This window comes from Acanthopagrus latus, chromosome 7, assembly GCF_904848185.1.
Source record: "Acanthopagrus latus isolate v.2019 chromosome 7, fAcaLat1.1, whole genome shotgun sequence".
Lineage (NCBI taxonomy): Eukaryota > Metazoa > Chordata > Actinopteri > Spariformes > Sparidae > Acanthopagrus > Acanthopagrus latus.
In genome coordinates, this window is record NC_051045.1 from 8,355,444 (window position 1) to 8,376,063 (window position 20,620).

Sequence of the window (20,620 nt, forward strand, 5' to 3'; positions counted from 1 at the left end):
CAAAGACAATTCTGACACCCACATTTTATGATCAATATAGAAAAAAAATGTGGATACATACAACACACCTGCAGCACATCGGATGTTTATTCAAACGAACCACTCAAGAGGAAAGCCTCAGGTTTTACATTGTTAAACATCCACAATGTGGAAGGAAGGACTCTGTACTCGGAGAAGTTGACCCTTTCAACAGTCAACCAGTCAATCTGTAACTTCAGCTTTAGGCCCAGTTGCAACAAGAACAGGAGCTGTCAAAAACCAGACCAGCAGCACAGTGCTCAAAGTAGGTCTTGCCGCTGCTGCAGTTGTAGAATTGGTTCTTGTCCTTTGGGTTGGGATACATGCCGTTGGCCTTTCCGGCACAGAACCCGCTGTCCATGCCGCCGGTTCCGGAGCCCCCACCAGAGGAGCTGCCGCCACTGGAGCCTCCTCCAGAGCTGCTCTGGGTCGTGCTCACACCGGCAATTGGAGGAAGTTTAGTCGCTGGTGCTGTGCAGGCTGAAAAACGAATGTCAATAAATAATTTTCCTGTTAACACTATGTGGATTTACCACTGATCATCTATGATAGAGGTATTAAAAGTCTTACACGCTTGCTCCAGATTAAGGCCCTTTTTGAGGACATTAATCAGTGGGTATTTGCCCTGGTTACAGAAAGTGCCCATGTAGTCATCCATGTCAAGGGTCCACACCATGGCACCTCCGAAGTTACTCTTTTTCAGCCAGTCAACCTACAGACAGCCAGAAGGAGGCGTCAGAAACAGCAACTTAAACAGATAGTCCGATAGTTGGACAAATGAACATGTTTCCTTAAAGTCAATAAGGAAAGGACAATACATGCGGACTAAGGAAAAGACCACCATGGTTCTAAGAGAATGTGACTGCACTTATACTGGTGCTGCAAGGAATTGTGGGACAGCATCTCCTTACCTTTCATAACGTATGCTCCAGTCTCCCCTATGCTACAGAAGACAAGCAGTGAAGCAACTTTCTTTTGAATTTAGAGAACTTCACCAGATGCTTCCATGTTATTTCACTCCAAGCATTTCTGAGCTTAAAAAAGACTATACGACCGCCGCCAGTGTTTCCTGATAACCGCAGCATGACCCCACATAGAAATATATAAATATGGGATCAAATGGATAAAGAACAACTCCTGTCAAATTCTACTGTAGGAGAGAGGAAAAACTTAACACATGTTTAAGACTTATATAAGTAATATACACCTTGGCAGGTTATGGAGTTATGGAAACATTTTTAGCTCAGAGGTAATAAACAGCAGCCGACAGATTGGCCTGTCAAATTGTAAAACAAGTGTTCTGTGCGGCTCTGTTACCTTGATCTGGAAGCTCTTGATGTTGTCATAGCCCACCCACTGGTTTCCCTTGTAGGCATATGGCACATCCTGGGCCTGGTTCCAAACCTCAGTTGCTCCATCTTTCAAAAAGCCGCAGATCTGTAGTTACACAAAGCGATGCATTAATGACAGCCCCGGAACACATTCACCCTTTCATCTGGAGCCTGTAATATGGAGATAAACCAATCTGCTCTGCTATCAAGCACACAGAGGAATATTAACTAACACCGGACTGCCATTAACAATCAAGCTTGTTCTTTATCACAGTAATAAGAAAGTGCACCTCAAAATAAGCGAGTTCTCCGGCCTCCTGCGTGTACTTTCCTGGAGTTCCGGCACCAGCGGTAGGTGCGCCAACGCCATGGTTAGCAGCGCTCCTAAGAGTGAACGTGTTGCCGTATGTGGGGAAACCAACAATCAGCTTCTCAGCCGGGGCCCCCTGGCTCTTCCAGTAGTTCATGGCGTAGTCCTGGAACAAAGCCAAAGGAATTAGATACATACTTGCCTCCGGTGCCGGATAGATTTTGTGGGTGCTTTAACCCTCAGAGAAGAACAATTTTGGTGGTGCCTAACTCTCCTGTATTTATTTAGAGTTTCAGCATCAAATGCCATACATGAATTTAACTCAGGAGAACTTCAAGTTTCCTTTTGGCTCATTTAAAGTCCTGATTTTACATCTGCTTTGTCTTAGGATACATGAATTTACCAGACTTTGAGTTTAAAAAAAAAATTGTCAAAGTTCTGTGTTGTTTTTTATTTCATTTTTCTTTTTTTAAAGTTTGGTTTCTTCTACATCTATCTACATCTGACCTTTCCTAAGCGAGTAACAACCATTTGTTCATATATTATCAGAGGCATTTTCTCAGTGAAAAACAGATGTGATCCTATATTTCATGTACTGCAGATGTGTCTGAAAGAAATTCAAATAGAGTGAATAGAAAGGGAAGAATTTGGGTCGGGTGGTATGTTTGAAGAAATGCTGCAAAAGTGCCCTCTTGAATCCCTCTATGGTCGACAAAAACATGATTAAGAAGCTCCTTTAGTGTACAAAACATGTTGAAATGCCCTCTGCAGTGCCTTTTCTGTGCACTGGTGCCACACTACATAAAGATGATGCCGTTTTTGTTTTTTTTACCCCTGCCCCTTCAAACATCCTGAGTCCGCCACTGGCTCTTCCAGTTACAAACTACGTGGGTGTCCTTGAGGAAACCAGTGCTGCAGAATGTGATGGTGTGATCACAATCACTGTGGAGCTCCTGAATGCCCAAACAAGACCTTGATTAAAGACCAGTGAGAAACTAAGAAACCCCACTGTGCATGAGTCTTTTTTTAAATCGTATGGATAGGATCAGCAAATCGAAAAGCTCTTAATCCATTTTAGAAAAATAGCTGTTTTTAGCCGCCAGCTAGGACTTTTAGAGTTGATGTAGCTGCAAATGAAAACTTGTGCATTCTATGGCCAAGCTTTACCACAGTCGGTTAAAACTGCATTCATGAGTACGCACCACGTTGAAATAGATGAAGCCACCCTGGTCCTCCGGGCCCTTGAACAGGGGACTGCACTCGCCAGTCATGGGGTCCCAGGAGCCGTGGAAGTCATAGCTCATGACGTTGATCATATCCAGGGACCTGGGTGTGGAAAAAAAGACGAGGAGAGATTACCGCACCAACATCAACAGGCTTACACTGACAGTTTAGCAGAAAGGGGATGCGATTCAGAGTTGTCCTGTTCGACTGTGACCCAGTTATGTTGCTGTAGATAAGACTGGACAGCCTACAAATACAGCTTCAGATGCTTACTGGCCAAGCTTGGGAATCTGATAAGCAGAATCAATGGTGTCCTTTCCAGCAGACACAGCAGCAGACATCAGAAGACGAGCCTTGTTGCTCTGCTTGGCCTCATTTTCAAAGGCAGCTCTCATCTCCTGTTGAATGTCAACAGATATAAAATATTTAGCATGAACTGAAATCCAGGATCCATAATCCATGATTTGCAACGTGGTCAGGTTGTGAGTTGTTGTGCTTTTATTTATCTTTTATTCAGGAAGGCACAGTGGTTATCCACCCAACAGGGATTTATCACAACCCCGAAAAAATTCAAGGCAAGCTGCAGTAGCTATATGTGCTGTTGGGCAAGGAATGATTTCAAAACTGTAACACAGAGAACAAACCTCCAGGAAAACGGAGTAGTACTGCTTATCTTGAGGAGAGCCTCCCCTGTTGGCTGGATACTCCCAGTCGATGTCGAGCCCGTCAAACTCATACTCCCTCAGGAATGAAATGACCGAGTTGATGAAGGTCTGACGGTTGGCAGAGCTCAACACCATTTGTGAAAACCTGATGTGGCAACAGAAATAAATGTAAGCGAACGCTGGTTTGAGCTTTACAGTGAGAAAAATGACATTGAGATTAGATAGATCTTCTTTTTTGTACATTTTCCCACAGTCCAATTTGGCATATTTGATATTTCTGAAAATGTTGAGATCCTTGGATGGATTTTGATATAATGATGAGTTAAAACACACAACCTGCAGCTTAATTAATGCATCGATCGTACAATCTGGCAGGTTTGAGAGGGTTAATAACTGAAGATCTCCACTGTTGGTAATGTCAAGTCTGCAGACGTCTGCCCATATTCTCACCCTGTAGAGCCAAAGTTCCACCCTCCAACAGACAGAAGAGTCTTCAGGTTGCCATTCCTGAAAAGAAATTGGATATTTTACTCATAAAAACGCTCCTACTTTATTGTTCTTTATATTGGTTGAGAAACAAACATATTTTTAGTGACTCACTGGTTCTTCAGGGCGTTGAACTGACTGTAAAGCTCCACATCGTTCCACTCATAGGTGGCCAGATGGTTGTTCTTTATGGTGGCGAAGGCGTACAGGAGATGGGTACACAGGCACGGGTCGATGTCATCGGGCATGAAAATGGTTGGAGGTGGTCTGTACTGCGCCCAGTTGGTGAAGTAGCATGACAGGATGAAGGATGAGCCTGTGATTCAAAAGGAAAGCTGTTGTTGGCAGACCAAACATGGGATACAATGCGTGAGGTCCCAAGCGTATTGGTTAAGTAAATAATACAACATTAGGTAGACAATGTGATCAGAGAGGCAGGTTTTTGTGAGGGCGTAACGATGGTGGTAAGGCCTACAAAGAGCCCAAGTTTCCTCCTCACAGATCTTTTCATGTTTGACGTAAAAAGAAATATTCAGGCTCAGATTGCTTACCAAGCTGCGCGTGAAGCAGCAGAGCCAGAGCTGGAACAACAAAAAAATGCGTGATTATCTTCCAGCACAGATATTCACTGACACAAGTGTTTAAAACTGTCCCTCTAATATTTGATGAAATATACTGTTTACCAAATCCTGAAAATAGCCGTTACCAGGACACCATCTGCTGCAAATAGAAGAGTAAAAATGGCCATGACTCACCCGTCACAAACAGTACTTTGCCCATGACTACCTTTGTACAAGGAAGGTCACCTAACAGGTGTGCTTTATTTTATAGGCAGCCAGTCTGCATGCAAAAAAAAAAAAAAAAAACACAATATCTGCCAGAAAGGTGTTTATTTGCAGAAGATTGTTTAAGAGGAGATTATCAAATGTGCTCACTCAAGGAGTAATATGTGATTACTTATCACACGGCCAGACATTTTCCCCACAGGCGCACTTTTCTCCTTGTCTGAAGGACTCATTCATCCAAACTAAGCATAATGCAGAAGCAAATACAAGACAGAGAATACACTCAAGGCAGAACACTGAAAGATTTACCTCAACTGTTTATATTTCACCAATTATGCCTGATTGTAATACATATTTTAAGCTCTGAATCACACTCATCAAAGTGGCATATATATGCATGAGAAACAAGAGGAAAGACAGATGTTTGGTTGTGATTTAACTCAAGTGCATAAATCTATGACAACCCCTTAAATACGCCCTCTGTTTCAGGCAGTAAATTTGCCGTCTCTGTTAGGCGGTGACACGAAACATTAAGAAGTCAGCTCACACTAACAACAGGCAAAATTGCCTTTGAGAAACTGTCTAGACCGCAGATATGTGATGATAAATATGTTTGACACGTCTAATCATGCTGAAGAAGTGGGTCGTGATATGTCATCATGGAGGAGGGGGTGGGAGTGCAATAAAAATCAAAAGCAATCACCTGGTAAACAGAGAACTTATCTTATCGTCTGGCTTCCATTATAGCACAGCCTTCTTTATCTTTAACATTTTATGTAATATTTAAAGAAAGATATGCCGATGTCGGTGGAAATCAACCTGGCTGAGCAAAAAAAAAAAAAAAAAAGGCCTGGAAGCAAAAGTAACGTCGTTTACGATGGCAAAACAAAACCTGCTTTCCATGACGCGTGAAAGGTTGAAAAAGAAAAGACGTCAGGCAAATGTCAGGAGGACTGAAAGTGTGAGGTTCCATTTAATCAACTGATTTTCTCTCCTGGATTTTTAACAGTCCAATTTAAGTTTTCACCAAGGTCATTTCATCATCTCAGGAAAGTTCCCTCAGCACTTAAAAGCTCCCCCCGAGGAGCAAATCAAAAACTAATCTTTCACACGCCATACATGTACTTACATTAAAATATCTGCTCGGTTAAAAAATCTAAAAGTGGCTCCAACAGTCACAAACTTGAAATGAGTTTCATAATAAGTGGTGGAGGCTCTGCCTTGTCTCTACGCCACGGTTATCGCATGAAAACTATCTCGCGCAGAGGTTTTCATAAGCCAAATGAGGCGTGGTTATAAAGGAAGTTTTTTAAACATAAATGTATTTCTTGAGGGTGTCGTAACTGAGTTCTGCTTCCTTAATGACTGCTGGTGCGTACCTCACCAAACATACAGTGGTTCTGTTTTTTTTTTCCTCTGTGGGTCGACCCTTAAAGGACACATTAGCGTCATTCCACTTCTCTGTTTCCATTTCCTTCCCTCAGCAAGTCTATTCATCCATTTTATCACTATGAATTAGTAACAGTAGTTCAGTGTGATCCAAACACATTGTTGGTCTACCTGAACATGAACTGTGCTGTAATCTATGACAACTGCTCGCTGACATCATCAGCTCAGACTACACAACCACATTTGTTACCAAAATGTCATTCAGGTCAATAGCAACATTTACTGTACATGCACAATGTATATGACGGGGTGTTAATCACCGGTTTCATCTCAATATGACACAATGTCAATTATTTTGACAACGGCACAACACAATATTTGCTGATATCACAAAGTCTGCCATGACTCAATTTTGATTTGTTCCACTTCAGGGGGCCTACGATTAGTACGAGATGAGATCCTCTGATGATTTAACACAATAATAAGTCACAGAAGTAGCTGCCATTTTCTTTATTTTCTGCTTAAAACATGGCTTAGAGACCAAGAACAAAAACATCAAATTTGGCACAAGGAGGCAGAATCCAAACTGAAGATGCTTCTTCAAGATGATGATTTAGCTCGATGTCTTAACTTTGCATCGACGATACTCAAAACCGGTACATCACTGTGAATCAATGTATCATCACACCCCGATACATGACTGTAAGCATTTCTGTTGCTCTAAAAGAGCAAGTTTGTAGCTGCATCGAGAAAAAGAAGTGACCGAGCTGCACCTCAGAAGTTAAACGCTGTGAATGCCCATGACAGAAATCTAACTGCGTGATCTTTTTATAACGACACCTAACACAAGTTACATCATTATCAAGCCGTTAAAAATATACATTGGCGCAAAATGACAGAGGATCAGCGTGGATGAACAAAAGCCTGAGGATGTAATCAGGCCGATGCGACTGTATGTGAGGCAAAAGATGATGTGAAATTATTATTATCTCCAAATTGTGCTACATGCTGCAGTTGATGAGCTGGTGGGAAGAAAACAAAACAACTATAGAAAAGGAAAAAAAAGGAGAGATCCCAAGGTGACAAAACACATCGTGTCCTCTGACGGTTTGGTCTTTAGTGCCACCTGCTGTTTGTGTACACACACTGGTCATACAGTTGCCTCTCTCCAGTGTCTCCTACAAAGCAACAACATTCACATGAGGAGTATTTTTTGTGTCTGTGGGATCCCAGCACAATACTTCCCATACATAAACAAACCCACGCTCGTAAACTTTGCAAACACCCTGATTTCACATAAAGCACCCGATTGCACAATGTGTTACCAAGTGGGAGGAATAAGAGGAACCCTCTGAATATTTGAACTTCTGCTTCAAGTTGTTGTCTCCATTCCCAACATGACGACCTCGGGGATAACGCTCGGCTTCTTTTATGGTAATAACAGCTTCTTCTTTTTTTTGTTTAATACTGTAGCTGTGTAACTTTGAAAGAACTCTTAACTTAGATCACATTAATTCTCTCTTTTTGTAATTTGCAGCCCCAGCTCTCTGTCTCCTCTGGCTCACACAGCATGCAGTGGGCTCAGCTCTGCTGTCGGCCCCGGGGTCAGTAACAGCAGCAGACGGAGGATCCGTGACAGTCCCGTGTCAGTACGACCAGCAGTTCAGGGAGAACACAAAGTACTGGTGCAAGGGAATCATCTATGAGTTCTGTAGCATAGTGGTGAAAACACCCAGGACCAGAGAGAACAACAGAAGCTCCATTAGAGATGATAAGGAGGCAGGAGTCTTCACTGTTACCATGACCTCTCTCAGGAAAAGTGATCAGGATACTTATTGGTGTGTTGTCGCCAGATATGGAAAGAACGTCTACACAAAGGTCACGCTCCGTGTCTCCCCCGCAGGTCAGCTATGAAATCTATCTAGTACATTGCTACAGCAGCTTCTTGACATTCCTGCCCTGATATGCACTGTTTTATTACTAACGCAGAAAGACAAATCTGAAATGACTCTAACTTGTTGTCCAAACTTGACAAATTGGCCCCATGTGATGGCAAAAAGTAGATGTACTGTATATAAATATAATTCTTGGTCAGTAAACCTCATTTGTTGATGCAAAGTGTTTTGTTCGGCAGTGATAACCACCGCAATCAACACACCAACCAGTTCATCACCTACACAAGATGAAATACGGTGAGGATATACTGTCGTTTCCATTTCACCATTGACATGAACCACTGAAATAACAGAGCTCTGGACTAACTTTTTACATTGGTGGGCCAAAATGTTTCATTTAAGTGCACCAAATAATGCAATTTAACCTAATTTCTTAACAAACTGCGTATCTGATTACATTACATTACATTTTTGAGGGTGTGATGTCTCATGATTTCTCTCATTCAGGTGCAAAGAATGTAAGACAACAGTTCATTGACTAAAGCCACAAAGGCATGCTCTACACACAGTGTTGTATAAAGTAATCAAAGTAATACTTAAAATACGTAAAATTAGATAGATATTGAAAGTAGAATAGATAGGCAGAAAATATTGTGCAAACTTCTTACTTTGGTAAGAGTGAAAGTCACCCACACAAACGGTAGTTGAGTGAAAGTGTACTTAAGTGTTAGAACTACAAGTGAAAGTAAATCATATCCTACGTGTGTACATATATACTGTATATGAGATGGCAGTTGATTATTGGCCCTGGCTGATAATCTGATCCCATATTCAGCATTTAAAGAAAATAAAAAAAAAAGTGTGTTTTTTATCTGAATGCAGACGTTATAAATCAATTTTAAATGGCTTTGATTCAGCAGGTAATCTGCAGAGCAACTAGTAACTAAAGTTGTCAAATAAATGTAGTGGAGTACAAACTACTAAATTTGCCTCTGAGCGGGGTTGCGGTGGAAGTGGAAAATGGAAATACTGCTACAAAATTGTACTTATGCGCAGTACTTGAGTAAATGTGCTTGCTTACATTCTTTCTCAGACTGCACTTGCGCAATATTTACGCAGAATACCACCATATACGTACAAATGATTCTACAGAAAAGATGGTATAGGCTCTAATGTTTGTTCAAAGATAAGTGATAAGAGATAAGAGTGTAGGAAATAGTGTTGAATAAATGCATGATGCAACTTCCCCCTAAATCATTTTGTCTTTGTTTTGCGTTTGTTTTAAACCAGCTGGTGGGCACCTCTGCGTTGGATCCTCTTTATTTCAATGTTGTGCTGTTTGGTAACAACGCACGTCATTGCGTGGAGGATAAAGACTTCAAGGAAATTACAGCCGCACCATCAATTTCAACATCAAAACTGAAGCATTCATGACTGAGGTGGGCAGAAAAACCATCACTTTGAATCCTGGCTGGATGATATGCACGCTCAGACTGCGGCTACAGAAGTCATTCCTCCACTGGACACTCTATTAGTGTGTGAATTAAACTGAAAAATAAACCAAATGAAAAAGTGGCTTTCAGGGTCCTTTTTTTCCTCTGTATTTTAATGATTAAAAGCTCATTAATTTCAGTGCCAGGGCCTGAGATAACTTTTGAATATCCAATCACTTTAAAATTAGCGCCTCTGGTGAGCCGAGGCTCGAGGCTTTTCATTTGATTTATTTGCAGATTTTTGTATGGACAGTCACAGAGGATGGTATTCATTTTGCTTTTTTAACCACCTGATTCTTGGTGGGGACTTTACAAGATCGGTCACTGTTCTGAATGCCAAGAAGAATCCTTTCGTGCATAAATGGAGTAAAAACTGGATGAATGATGAAGCTGAATAATGGTGTTGTGCTGCTCTGTTTGCTTTTTTTTTTCTTTTTTTTTTTCCCAATCTTAAAGTAAGGTCACAGAGGTGGGATGGCTACAGGCGGGATGGAGTGTTTCTCTCAATTTGTGCAAGCTGGTGACTTCCAGTTACTATATATATATATATATATATATATATATATATATATATATATATATATATATATATATATATATATATATATATATATATATATATATAAATATATAAATCCACTTAAATCACCCAGAAAGAGACATTACCTTGCTGACTGTAGCTCCAAGTAACAATTGTGTTTGTTTCTCCTGTATTAGTCGCTCCAGCACAATCTAATGCGATAGCCCTGGATAATCATATTTACTGCTATTTAACGGGTGTTTCTGAAACTCTGTCACCCACTTTTATGCACACAGAGGTGACAAAACATGCGAGACAGCTCTGAGCTTTGATGACATTGTGACTCCTCATAGTAAGAAAGACACAGATGTTACCAGTAACACTAATAATGGCAGTAAAATGGACTTCAGCCATCATTCATTTGATTATAAACACAGTGCATTTACTACATGTCTTCCATGTAAAGGCCTTTATTGCAAAGTCGCTGTGTCTTCAAAACAGAACTGACTGATGTGAACAACAACCCAGCACAGGGCTGTTTCATTGCATTTACGTTTTCTACCTACTGATCACTCAATCACTTTATTCCTCTCATCTCTTTCTGTCACATTTAAATCTACACATCTTCGTGTTTAAGATACAGAAGGGCCTTCCACCAGTGTGTTCACTGTGGAGGGAGGACGTAAAGCTCACTACCAGGTGAGGATGCAAGGTGCGAGGGAGCATCTAGGAGGTGATGTCACCACTTCTGCAGCAGGAACCTCTTTCGCAATAACTCACGTCAAGATGGACACCATCACTAGGGAAAGTCATCCTTCAAAGTAAAAGCACAAGCGAATAATCAGCAAAAAGGGGCATAAATCGTTTTTTCAAATGTGACATAAATTGATCCTCCTGTTTGCGTTGGCTTCTACATGTATTGACCTTTTTATGCATTCCTTTATTTACTGTTTATGTGCCATTGTATGATTAAATTAACTTTACATGTGTTTATTTGTGTATTTATTTTTTTGTTTATGTATCATTTTGGTATTTACAGATCCAGCATGCACTCTTTAAAATAACTAGTGACTCATCTTATAAAATAAATGTAGTAGAGTGACAGGTTGCTGCAATAGTTGCCTTTCAAAATGAGAAAGTATGAAGTAGAACAAAATGTAAATACTCAGTACCTCAAAATTACAGTTAGTACAGTACTTGAGTAAATTCACTTAAACATACAATACCTCAAACTAACAACTGTAGATTTAATCTTTACACCTTCTCTCTTCTGACATGTAGCATCAGATTTTGTAAGACATGCTGAATGTTTTACTCTGAAGGTGACTTCCGGGGTGATTGTGTGTAGCTTGACAGTTCCAGCGGCAGTCAGCAGGATCGGGGAGCTTGTAGCAAGTTAGTGCTCGCTGGTGCCAACGCCCGGCGAAACAGACGGCTAGTAAACTAGCGGAGCTACGAAGAGAGATTGGTGCGTATTTCAGACATTTCCTAACGTATCTGTGTGTGGAGTGATTACAAATACACGCCTTGACGTAGGTCTCCTGTCCCGAGATGCTTAACAGAAACTGGGGGGAAACATTTACAGCAACCAAGCCAGCGTTAGCTTACAAGCTTACGCTAGCCGGCCGGTTGCTAAGCTAGCTAGGGTTGACGGGTGTTTGCTAGCGATGCGTTAGCTTAGCTTGCCAACCGAAACACACATAAATGTTAAACTTCATTACTGTTTAAGTAGTTAGTGTTACTGTGTGTGGCTGGACCGCTACCTTGTTTACAAATGTTGATGTTCGCCGGGTGATAAAGTGAATAGGCAAGTGAGTAATGCTAGCTAACATTAGCCTCTTAGTTGTGAGGATGGGGCGTGTTTTCCTTAACTCGGTAAAGCGAGGAAACACAGCCTTTTCCTGTTATCCTGGCTTCATCAACGCTGCCATTAGCAGATGATAATGGGGGGCAGACTTAGCTCACTTGAGTTAAGTTACTGGCCTACAATATGAAACGTCCTAATGAGTTATCACTTGTCTTTGCAGCCAACGTTGTTGCCAGCAGCATCAGAAAGCACAAAGATGCAGACTATCAAATGTGTGGTGGTGGGTGATGGAGCAGTGGGTAAAACCTGCCTATTGATTTCCTACACCACCAACAAATTCCCCTCTGAATATGTACCAACGGTAAGTATGTTTGGTGTGTTTCACAGACAGATGCATGACTCATTTGGTTTAGAAATCAAAAAATGTTGACACAATGACATGCCATTCATTCTTCCATCACAGGTTTTTGACAACTATGCAGTTACTGTTATGATCGGAGGTGAACCATACACCCTGGGCTTATTTGATACCGCAGGCAAGATCTTGGTTTTACTCTTCTTTACTCTTTTGCTTTTGTGATTCCTACTTGAATTAAGTAGAGTTTAGGGGCTTGTCACACGGTGAGTTAATTTGCAGTGTGGTCTCTCTACAGGTCAGGAAGACTACGATCGGTTAAGACCTCTAAGCTACCCGCAGACAGATGTCTTTCTAGTCTGTTTCTCTGTTGTTTCACCTTCCTCTTTTGAGAATGTTAAAGAAAAGGTGAGTTCAAAGACTTCAATAGCAAACCTGACAGCACACTCTCCCTCCAACTATCTGAAATTGAACTGCTCGCATGGCACACTCCTCGTAATAGTACCCCAGATTCTATGTAGTTTTGGGGAATACATTTTAATCAGGAGAGAAAGATCCTAATCTTTCTTTTTGCTAAACAAACAAACTCTGTCTGTTTTCATGACTGGAGAAACAAACTGACCTAAAAGGACGGCGCAATTTCAGACTGCAACCTTTCTAGCCTTAAACAGTGTTCTGTGGACCCTGTTTTCCTCTAAGTTTTGAGACTGAATTCTTCTCCAAAACACAGTGCCGCTTTAAGTGATTGGAGGGTGGTAAAGAAACTGATAAATGAACTGAGTAACAATTTCATGTTTGAAATAGCAACAAACATTGTGGATTTCTATAGATAGAGAAACTGATTCAACCAAACATTTCACAGGATCCTATGATTACTGATTTTGATCTAATTGTAAGAGTAAAGTACTTTAAAAAGTAGATAAACATGAAAATATGATCCTGTTTCAGATTTGCAAAACAAAATGTTAATGCCAGAGGCATTTTTTAAATATCTGAAAAACTGTGGCTTGTGTTTTCTTAATGGCTCCCTGATCATAGGCAGTTATGATCATGACCTGGGGGGAAATATTGAGGAAATTTAGATGAATTAATATGATTTATGTACGCAAAATAAATAAATGAGAGTTTGCTGATGCTACCATGCTCACCTTTTTATCCACTGGAATTTAACTTTGATAATTTTTTAACAAGTTGCTCCCCCTTGATAAAAATAATGGTGTGTTGGCATGGACTTTTTTTGGCTTTCCTCAGAAAAAGTTTAGAGAAATTTATTTCATCTCCAGAACTGACTTCTTAGAATGCACCTGCATATTCTCATACTTGTACTGTCACTTATTTTTGTTTTACATGCGTATCTGCCTTTTGGTGACGAGGCTATTGTCGTCTTCTTTTTCTCCAGTGGGTCCCTGAAATAACCCACCACTGTCCCAAGACCCCGTTCCTGTTGGTAGGCACTCAGATCGACCTGCGTGACGACCCCTCCACTGTGGAGAAGCTAGCCAAGAACAAACAGAAGCCAATCACCCCGGAAACAGCCGAGAAGCTTGCTCGTGACCTTAAGGCAGTCAAATATGTTGAGTGCTCAGCCCTAACACAGGTAAGATCTCCCTTTAAATGACATCTGCAGCTGGTGTGGCATGCATGCGTTTAGATATCACGCCCCTAACAAGTGTGGAAATACTATGCCTTGTCTTTTTGCTAACAGCGTTTTGCTAAATAACTCCATCTAACTCGGTGTTGTGTGCCTGTCTTTCTCCCTTCTCTTCTTCTTTCTGTAGCGGGGACTGAAGAACGTATTTGATGAGGCTATCTTAGCCGCTTTAGAACCCCCTGAAACTCAAAGAAAGAGAAAATGCTGTTTGTTCTGATGTCTTCTTGCATCTGGCTTTGCCTCTCGATCGTCTGCTGCTTACTCGTTGTAAAGAGATGTCTGTCACTAAAATAACCACAATGCTCTTTTAAACTTCAAAAACTTTGTGCCCATTAACTTTATTTCCTTCTGTTCATGTGTGCTTTCTTTTCAACTTGGCCTAATCACAACTATCCATGCTGCCTGATAAAGACAAGAGTGCCAATCTTTAATTCTTTCTGCTTGTGTGCAAGTCTGTGTAACTGTACATGACTGGGTTTGTTTTTAAAAATGACATTCTGTTATTATCTCAGTATTGAGCTCTTCAGCATCACTTGTACCCTACAAAGCATTTATGCTAAATTCTGTCTTAGACAGCGATAACATTTTTTCTACTGCAGCATCAAAATTTTCCATGGGCTTTTGTCTTTACTCAGACAAGTTGATCATGAGGAGAGTCTTGTATAATGTTATTTGAATAAAGGAAAATTTTGATCGCCCTGCTCCATTTCTGCTCAGCCTTCTTTCGCAATTAAGTTCCCTGAAGATGTTAATTTGTATTTGGAACACAGCCCTGTTTTGAATATTAATATTTTATTTTCCACAGAAAGGATTAAAGAATGTGTTTGATGAGGCAATACTGGCTGCCCTGGAGCCTCCCGAACCTAAGAAAAGACGTAAATGTGTTCTGCTCTAAAGGAGCGTCGCAGCCTTCCTCCACACCACTTTTCCAAATCTAGGTTAACAGTACTGAAGAGGTTTTCTGCACGAGCACATTCCAGCATGAGTCGAGGTATCATGAAATATTTGCCTTCTGACTGACTTAACCTGAATACATATTCACTGTGTTGAACTTGATTTTTAAGACTGAGTAACATTTGATGCTGTTTGTGATGATTTGATGCCATTGAAATGGTCCTTACAAGATGTGAACACTGACTGTTTAAAGTTATCAACAAACTGAAGCTGAGATTATTAGATAGTGCTTCAGTTTGGTCCCATTATGTGATTATTTTACGCAAATGTTTTTACAAAACAAAGGACAATGAAGTAGTATTTTCATTAATAGAGCAACTGTTTTATTGACTGCCCTGTAAAACAAGCTGATGATGGATTAATGATATGCCGAAATTATGTCTTAGTATGTCCCACGTGTTTTGTTTTTGTTTTTTTCTCTTGACGCAATTCCCTCAAATTTGATCTTTTTTTCTATTTCATGTTAAACTTGGGTGTACAACACTGCATTTGGTTAACAATTTCTTAGTTTTCCAAACTTCATTTTTGGAAGAATGATACATTAAGGGTTAATAAAAGCCAGTGTATTTTACATAATTTAATATTCAGTGTCAACAAAGCCTATGGGGCAGATTTATGACATTTGACATTTCTAGGTGATGCTCCACCGTAGTTCTAGTTTGCCAAAAAAAAAAAAAAAAAAGATTTATTGATGCCTGTCGGTGTAGAAATCCACAGACTCTGATGAACGAGTGGAGCTTAAGTTTTAAATGCAATTCTAACTCTCCATTAGAAGTGATAAATCACTAATAGCCAGTGTCGATTTAGGTAATCACATTCAAGGAGTAAACAGTAGAGCACAATAACTTCAATTCACCTTTTGTAATCAAAGTAAGTTAACAAGAGTGTGATGGTGAATGCTTATCACAAGTTTTGATGGCTGTAGGGGCGTCTCAGCCTATAACCTCAGGCTAAGGAGCTATTTTGTAAACTGAGCATACCTGTTACTCACCACTCTGCAGCGTTGTTAAGTCAGACAAGAACACATTGTGACCTGTTCTTATAAAATGCTATATAATTGTTTTTGATCCTGTGAATATTTTTGAGTGACTGAACTAGCACTATTTGTCTATTACTACATCCACGCCTTCACAGTGGGCTTGAATTTGTAAATATAGTGAGAATCACTCATAACTTATTGACTGAATACAGTGTGTGCGTTACTGATAACAAGACTCGCAGAGAAGCCGAAAATGACCCTGAAATGAAATGAAATGAACCAGGAAAATGTGAAGAAGTTTCTTGGATTTTTATTGAAATTGACATCAAAGTTGTACTGTATCTTGCATAACAATAAACCAGTATTATGAATAAACCCACCTTTAAAAAAGAAAAGAAAAACTACGTCTGATTTGATGGAATTACAAAATACAACAGATTCTTCAACGACAACAAAAAAAAGGACAGGTACAATGACTACACTTCTTCGTCATCACAACGTTTACATTATGGACAGCAGTGCAAACAATATTCCCCTTCATGCTGTTTTTGTCAGTTACAGTAGTGCCATAGTTTAACAATAGCATTTATTGACAGAATCCTTCCCATGTTGCATTAGTTCTGGTCGCAGATGTTCAGAATAATGACATCACAGCACTACGATGACTTCACATCGCATGTTATTATCACGCCTCCATGACAAACAAACATAAACTGAGAGCACTTCATTTTAAGCTCTCATACTGTACAGGACAATGCTGTCTTTCCATGAGTAGCTGGTGAATGACAACACTTGAATGATTTAATTCAGGCTCAAGTGAATGTTACTGTGACGTTGCACTAACACTGAGTGTGATATGGCTGTTTTCTTAAAGTGACAAACTGCACTGTGTTCTCAGGGGCCGTGATGGCTCTTTGGTAAAACAATTAACCTCACTGTCAAGAGTGTGAAAGTGGATCACTACCTGTCCTGTCTGCCACATTTTCATTTACATGCAGGGAAATGCATTAATAATTAAAAGTAATGTAAATGTATTAAACCACCATTCAGAAATAGCAAATTTATAGTCAATAAAACTTAAGTTGATGGTTATTTCACTGTTGACAGAATAAACTGCTTTATAAACCATATATTAGGCAAAACTTAACTGTAAAGTTGCAAGTAATGTTAATCAGGCTTGGGGAGTAACAAATAATATTTCTGTTAATTGAATTCAGGGGGACTGCTGGGCCTTGGTGGAGGTATGCGCTCTAACTCATGACCTTTATTGGACCAGAGTATGCTATGCTGCTATTAATACATCTTCTTCAGGTGCGACATTGGGATATTTAAATGTAATAAAGAAAATGATGCATATGTGGTATGTATTCATAAACATTTATCTAACATGTAAAATGACTGCAGGTTACATAAGGCAAATAAGACCTGGTGCAATTTTGCAATTAAAGGCAGGAAGCGGGCATTGGTTGAATCCCGAAGAGCTACGTGTCGACTGCTGGACATATCTCAACACAGCTGTCGGTAACACGAATTCCGTACCATCCTGCCCAGCACAGTGTGTCTTTGCCTCCGTGGGTGAAACAGATGTATCTCACTCCAGGGCCGTAGTTCTGGAACACATGGGTCATCTGAAAAAAATATACATATATACATAATACGTATCAGTGTGTCTAGAGTGATCCTCTGAACTCCTCTGAAAGAATGCCTCATTACTCCGCAAGTACCTGATTCCATTTCTGATCGTTCCACTGCTCGAAGATGATCGTCTCCGGCTGGAAGGTCTGGACAGGTTTCTTCCTTTGGTTCAGCAACTCTACGTGGATCTCATATTCACTGCCACAGTCCCATCGTGGGGCGTACCTAATAAAACAGAAGCACAAGCATAGATCAGGTGTCAGCAACTTGGTTCAACAATGAAGCCGGTTGTATTCATCTTTTTTCAGTGGGTGACAAAAAGACAGTGGCAGAAACACATTCCTGCTTCACTATGTCTTGTTTACTACATTTATTTAGTTCTACAGTTATGTCAGCTCATGTCAATCTCCATTTGACAAGTAACAACTTGATTACTGTTTTTTATGTATTCTCACCAATCAGATATTTTGATGTCTGGCTGGAAGTGATCCATAAACGATGGGTTGTAACCTTCTGATGCCAGATCGATCAGCTGCGATTTCTTGCACATTCTGCGGAGAACAGACAGGGTTTTAGCTAACAAAAAATAGAAAGGTAGCATGTCATGGAACCTTCATATGTTTTTTGAGCCACAGCTGGTCAATACTTGCCCGTAAGACGTCACAAAATTTTTCTGGACGGTGTCATTCGGATGTGGCACCATAACTCCCTCTGTCTTCCATTGATCGCCACCATTCTCCAGTATTTGCCAATTCTTCATTTTATCTGTAAAACAAAAATGGGAGGGAAACCATTTGGTTGTTCGGCTGGAAAATAATGGTCGTAACGGCTCCTAACTTTCAGTAAAAAAAATAGTCTGACTCCTTACGTTCTGCTCTTGGGTTCTTGAGCAGATTTCTTCTCTTCTTGCACATGAAGTAAAACAACCTCCAGTCGTCGGGTGTCTTGGCAGCATCGCGGAGGCGGTACCTTTCTCTTCTGCACCTCTCTCTCCACAAGGACTCACTGTCAGCCACTTCTTTCCACTGACGGCACACTAACCGACACACACAGACCACCTGATCAGGAGGGAGGTTCAGTAAGATCTCCTCCAGGATCTCCAGAGGAACAGGGAAGACCTGAAAAGAACAGATGGGACAGGGATAAGCTCACCCTCTGGATAATCAATAGCTCTAAAGCACTGACTTTGGACCACGGATAGACTGATTATCGGCCTGCAATCTCCCAGAAAAAAAAAAAAAAAAAAAAAAGTCAATGATACTGATAATCTGAAAACTGCTGAATATCTGGGAAATATGCAGCAGTTTTCAGGGGGTTTTTTTTTGGCAGATTGCAGATAAAAACAGATGAAACTGAAAAATGTGGTGCTTTGGCTCGGATGCAGGCTTGTGACATGTATGCAGCATCTATACATGTATGGATGCGAGCGCTTATTTATTTAAATGTGCAGAGCAAATGTAGTGGAGTGGAATTATAAACTCACCTCACACTTGTTAATAAGTACAGTACTTGACTCGGTTGTTCTTAGTTACATCCAGTCACTTCTTACTTCACATTTTGATGGTAAGATTTCCATTTCTACTGTCATCAGTCTCCTTGATTTTGAATAATCAGTATCGGTCGACCCTTAATTTGGACTAGTGCACCCCTCTGATTACCATGGCACAACATCTACACTAAGCTGCATCAGCATGCCCGCCGTCAATGTTGGTACCTAGTTGTGAATCTTATATTTTATTTTCATTAATTTCCGTTGACTCATTTTCCCCTCTCAAATGTGGGCCCCACTCGGGCTGCACATGTCCCCCTTCTCAAAATAAAACAGAAACCAAAAGAGATCAGCGCCATGTGTCACCTCAAGCTGTTAAATACAGACAGACACACTTCAAAGCAGCAGGCTGTGAGAGATTTAAAGTCAGTAGTCATTTTAAGTATAAAGCAGCGCACCCCATCTGTAAACACTCAGTCTGTGGTTCTGATCTGACAGCTACAAGTGTTGACATGAGACTTTTAGCGCCTGGCTGTTACCTCAGTTAGCGGCAGTCAAACCACCTGAGGCTGTCAGCAGTTGCTCGGAGTTTGGATTCAAGTGAAGTACTCACAGATTCCTGTGAAAGCGAGGCTGGTGGTCCTGCAGACGGGACCTCTTCGTGTCTTGAAGCGATATCCGAGCTCTGAGATGTACTCATAGCTTCAGCTTTCCTCTTCATGCCGGGGACAGACCCAGGCTAGAGACGCGTTTACCGAGCGCTGCAACCAAACCGCACTCAAATCTCCAGAGTCCTTTCACGACCTCTTGGCGAGGGTAACACGTGTGTAATAACTTGCCTGGGTAACGTTACAGAATCACATATATATGGCCAAATTTATTTATACTAGATAACAGACAACACGGAAGTGCTGCTCGAAGTAACTACACATGTCAAGAGAAGTAAAAGTAGCTACAATACGCTACAGATGACCGAAGTTTATACATTACCAGCGATTCCACTGTTGCGACAGTCAGTTGAGGTTTTAGCTTTTTATACACAATCTATGACACATCTTCCAGAAAGACGTTGGTCATTAGCAGTTGACTAAAAGCGCGCTCGTTTTATCTCCCAGGACACTCGCTGGAAGGGCAGAAGCGTAAGCGGAGCTAGCCGCTGAAATGATAACGCAGCAAGCATACCTTAATCTCTTAAACGTAGTCACACATCTGGTTGTTTGAACCGACAGCGGTGATGAACGTCCTCCACAAGCACAACGGGCAGCAGAGATGAGCGTCATTTTTGCGGTTCTTTCCGCCGACAGGGGCGAGTGTCGGTGTACGCCGGGTGTTATTAGGAGCGAGCCATCTTAGATCATTCCTTAAAAGAAAACTTCCGGTATGTGTCATCCCTTCATAAGCATGCCAAGAATGACCTTACGCATGCACAAAATACAAATAATAACACTAATTTAAGCATGCAGAGATGTACACACCACTGAAATGAGCTATGACAAATGAGGTCACTGTATCTTCAGGTAAACGAGTGCAATGATTTTAAGCAGATGTGTGTCTTAGTTGTTTGTGTACAGTGTGGAACAATTTGGGACTTTTGTGTAGTTGTCTTTGTTCTAAATTCTGTTTCCAGTTACATG

At 40.7% G+C, this 20,620-nt stretch overlaps 4 protein-coding genes across 6 annotated transcripts; 2 read left to right on the forward strand and 2 right to left on the reverse strand.

The window, feature by feature from the left end:
- Nucleotides 1–160: 160 nt before the first annotated feature.
- LOC119022983 (acidic mammalian chitinase-like) lies at nucleotides 161–4,676 on the reverse strand. The gene is made up of 10 exons (XM_037104531.1): nucleotides 4,586–4,676; nucleotides 4,149–4,350; nucleotides 3,999–4,055; nucleotides 3,528–3,693; nucleotides 3,157–3,281; nucleotides 2,862–2,985; nucleotides 1,640–1,825; nucleotides 1,336–1,455; nucleotides 589–730; nucleotides 161–498 (listed from the first exon to the last, which is right to left on the reverse strand). Exons 2-10 carry the CDS (start codon nucleotides 4,280–4,282, stop codon nucleotides 221–223), a joined length of 1,332 nt encoding a protein of 443 aa, XP_036960426.1. The 5' UTR covers nucleotides 4,283–4,350; nucleotides 4,586–4,676; the 3' UTR covers nucleotides 161–220.
- A 2,869-nt stretch (nucleotides 4,677–7,545) lies between these two features.
- On the forward strand, nucleotides 7,546–9,678 carry LOC119023110 (CMRF35-like molecule 3). Its single transcript, XM_037104784.1, has 4 exons — nucleotides 7,546–7,642; nucleotides 7,746–8,111; nucleotides 8,343–8,400; nucleotides 9,394–9,678. Exons 1-4 carry the CDS (start codon nucleotides 7,606–7,608, stop codon nucleotides 9,524–9,526), a joined length of 594 nt encoding a protein of 197 aa, XP_036960679.1. The 5' UTR covers nucleotides 7,546–7,605; the 3' UTR covers nucleotides 9,527–9,678.
- A 1,747-nt stretch (nucleotides 9,679–11,425) lies between these two features.
- On the forward strand, nucleotides 11,426–15,945 carry LOC119022281 (cell division control protein 42 homolog). Of its 2 annotated transcripts, none has more exons than XM_037102971.1 (6): nucleotides 11,426–11,584; nucleotides 12,144–12,284; nucleotides 12,387–12,459; nucleotides 12,577–12,686; nucleotides 13,678–13,875; nucleotides 14,735–15,945. In XM_037102971.1, the coding sequence occupies exons 2-6, from the start codon at nucleotides 12,180–12,182 to the stop codon at nucleotides 14,822–14,824; spliced, it is 576 nt and encodes a 191-aa protein (XP_036958866.1). In that variant the 5' UTR covers nucleotides 11,426–11,584; nucleotides 12,144–12,179; the 3' UTR covers nucleotides 14,825–15,945. The 2 variants fall into 2 exon arrangements, with proteins under 2 accessions (XP_036958866.1, XP_036958865.1); XM_037102970.1 differs by lacking the exon at nucleotides 14,735–15,945 and adding an exon at nucleotides 14,057–14,635.
- A 212-nt stretch (nucleotides 15,946–16,157) lies between these two features.
- On the reverse strand, nucleotides 16,158–20,101 carry LOC119022279 (F-box only protein 6-like). 2 transcript variants are annotated; one of them, XM_037102966.1, is made up of 7 exons: nucleotides 19,977–20,101; nucleotides 19,600–19,825; nucleotides 18,366–18,615; nucleotides 18,148–18,262; nucleotides 17,953–18,048; nucleotides 17,587–17,722; nucleotides 16,158–17,490 (listed from the first exon to the last, which is right to left on the reverse strand). In XM_037102966.1, exons 2-7 carry the CDS (start codon nucleotides 19,705–19,707, stop codon nucleotides 17,344–17,346), a joined length of 852 nt encoding a protein of 283 aa, XP_036958861.1. In that variant the 5' UTR covers nucleotides 19,708–19,825; nucleotides 19,977–20,101; the 3' UTR covers nucleotides 16,158–17,343. The 2 variants fall into 2 exon arrangements, with proteins under 2 accessions (XP_036958861.1, XP_036958862.1); XM_037102967.1 differs by having other exon boundaries at nucleotides 19,600–19,747; nucleotides 19,977–20,080.
- Nucleotides 20,102–20,620: the final 519 nt, after the last annotated feature.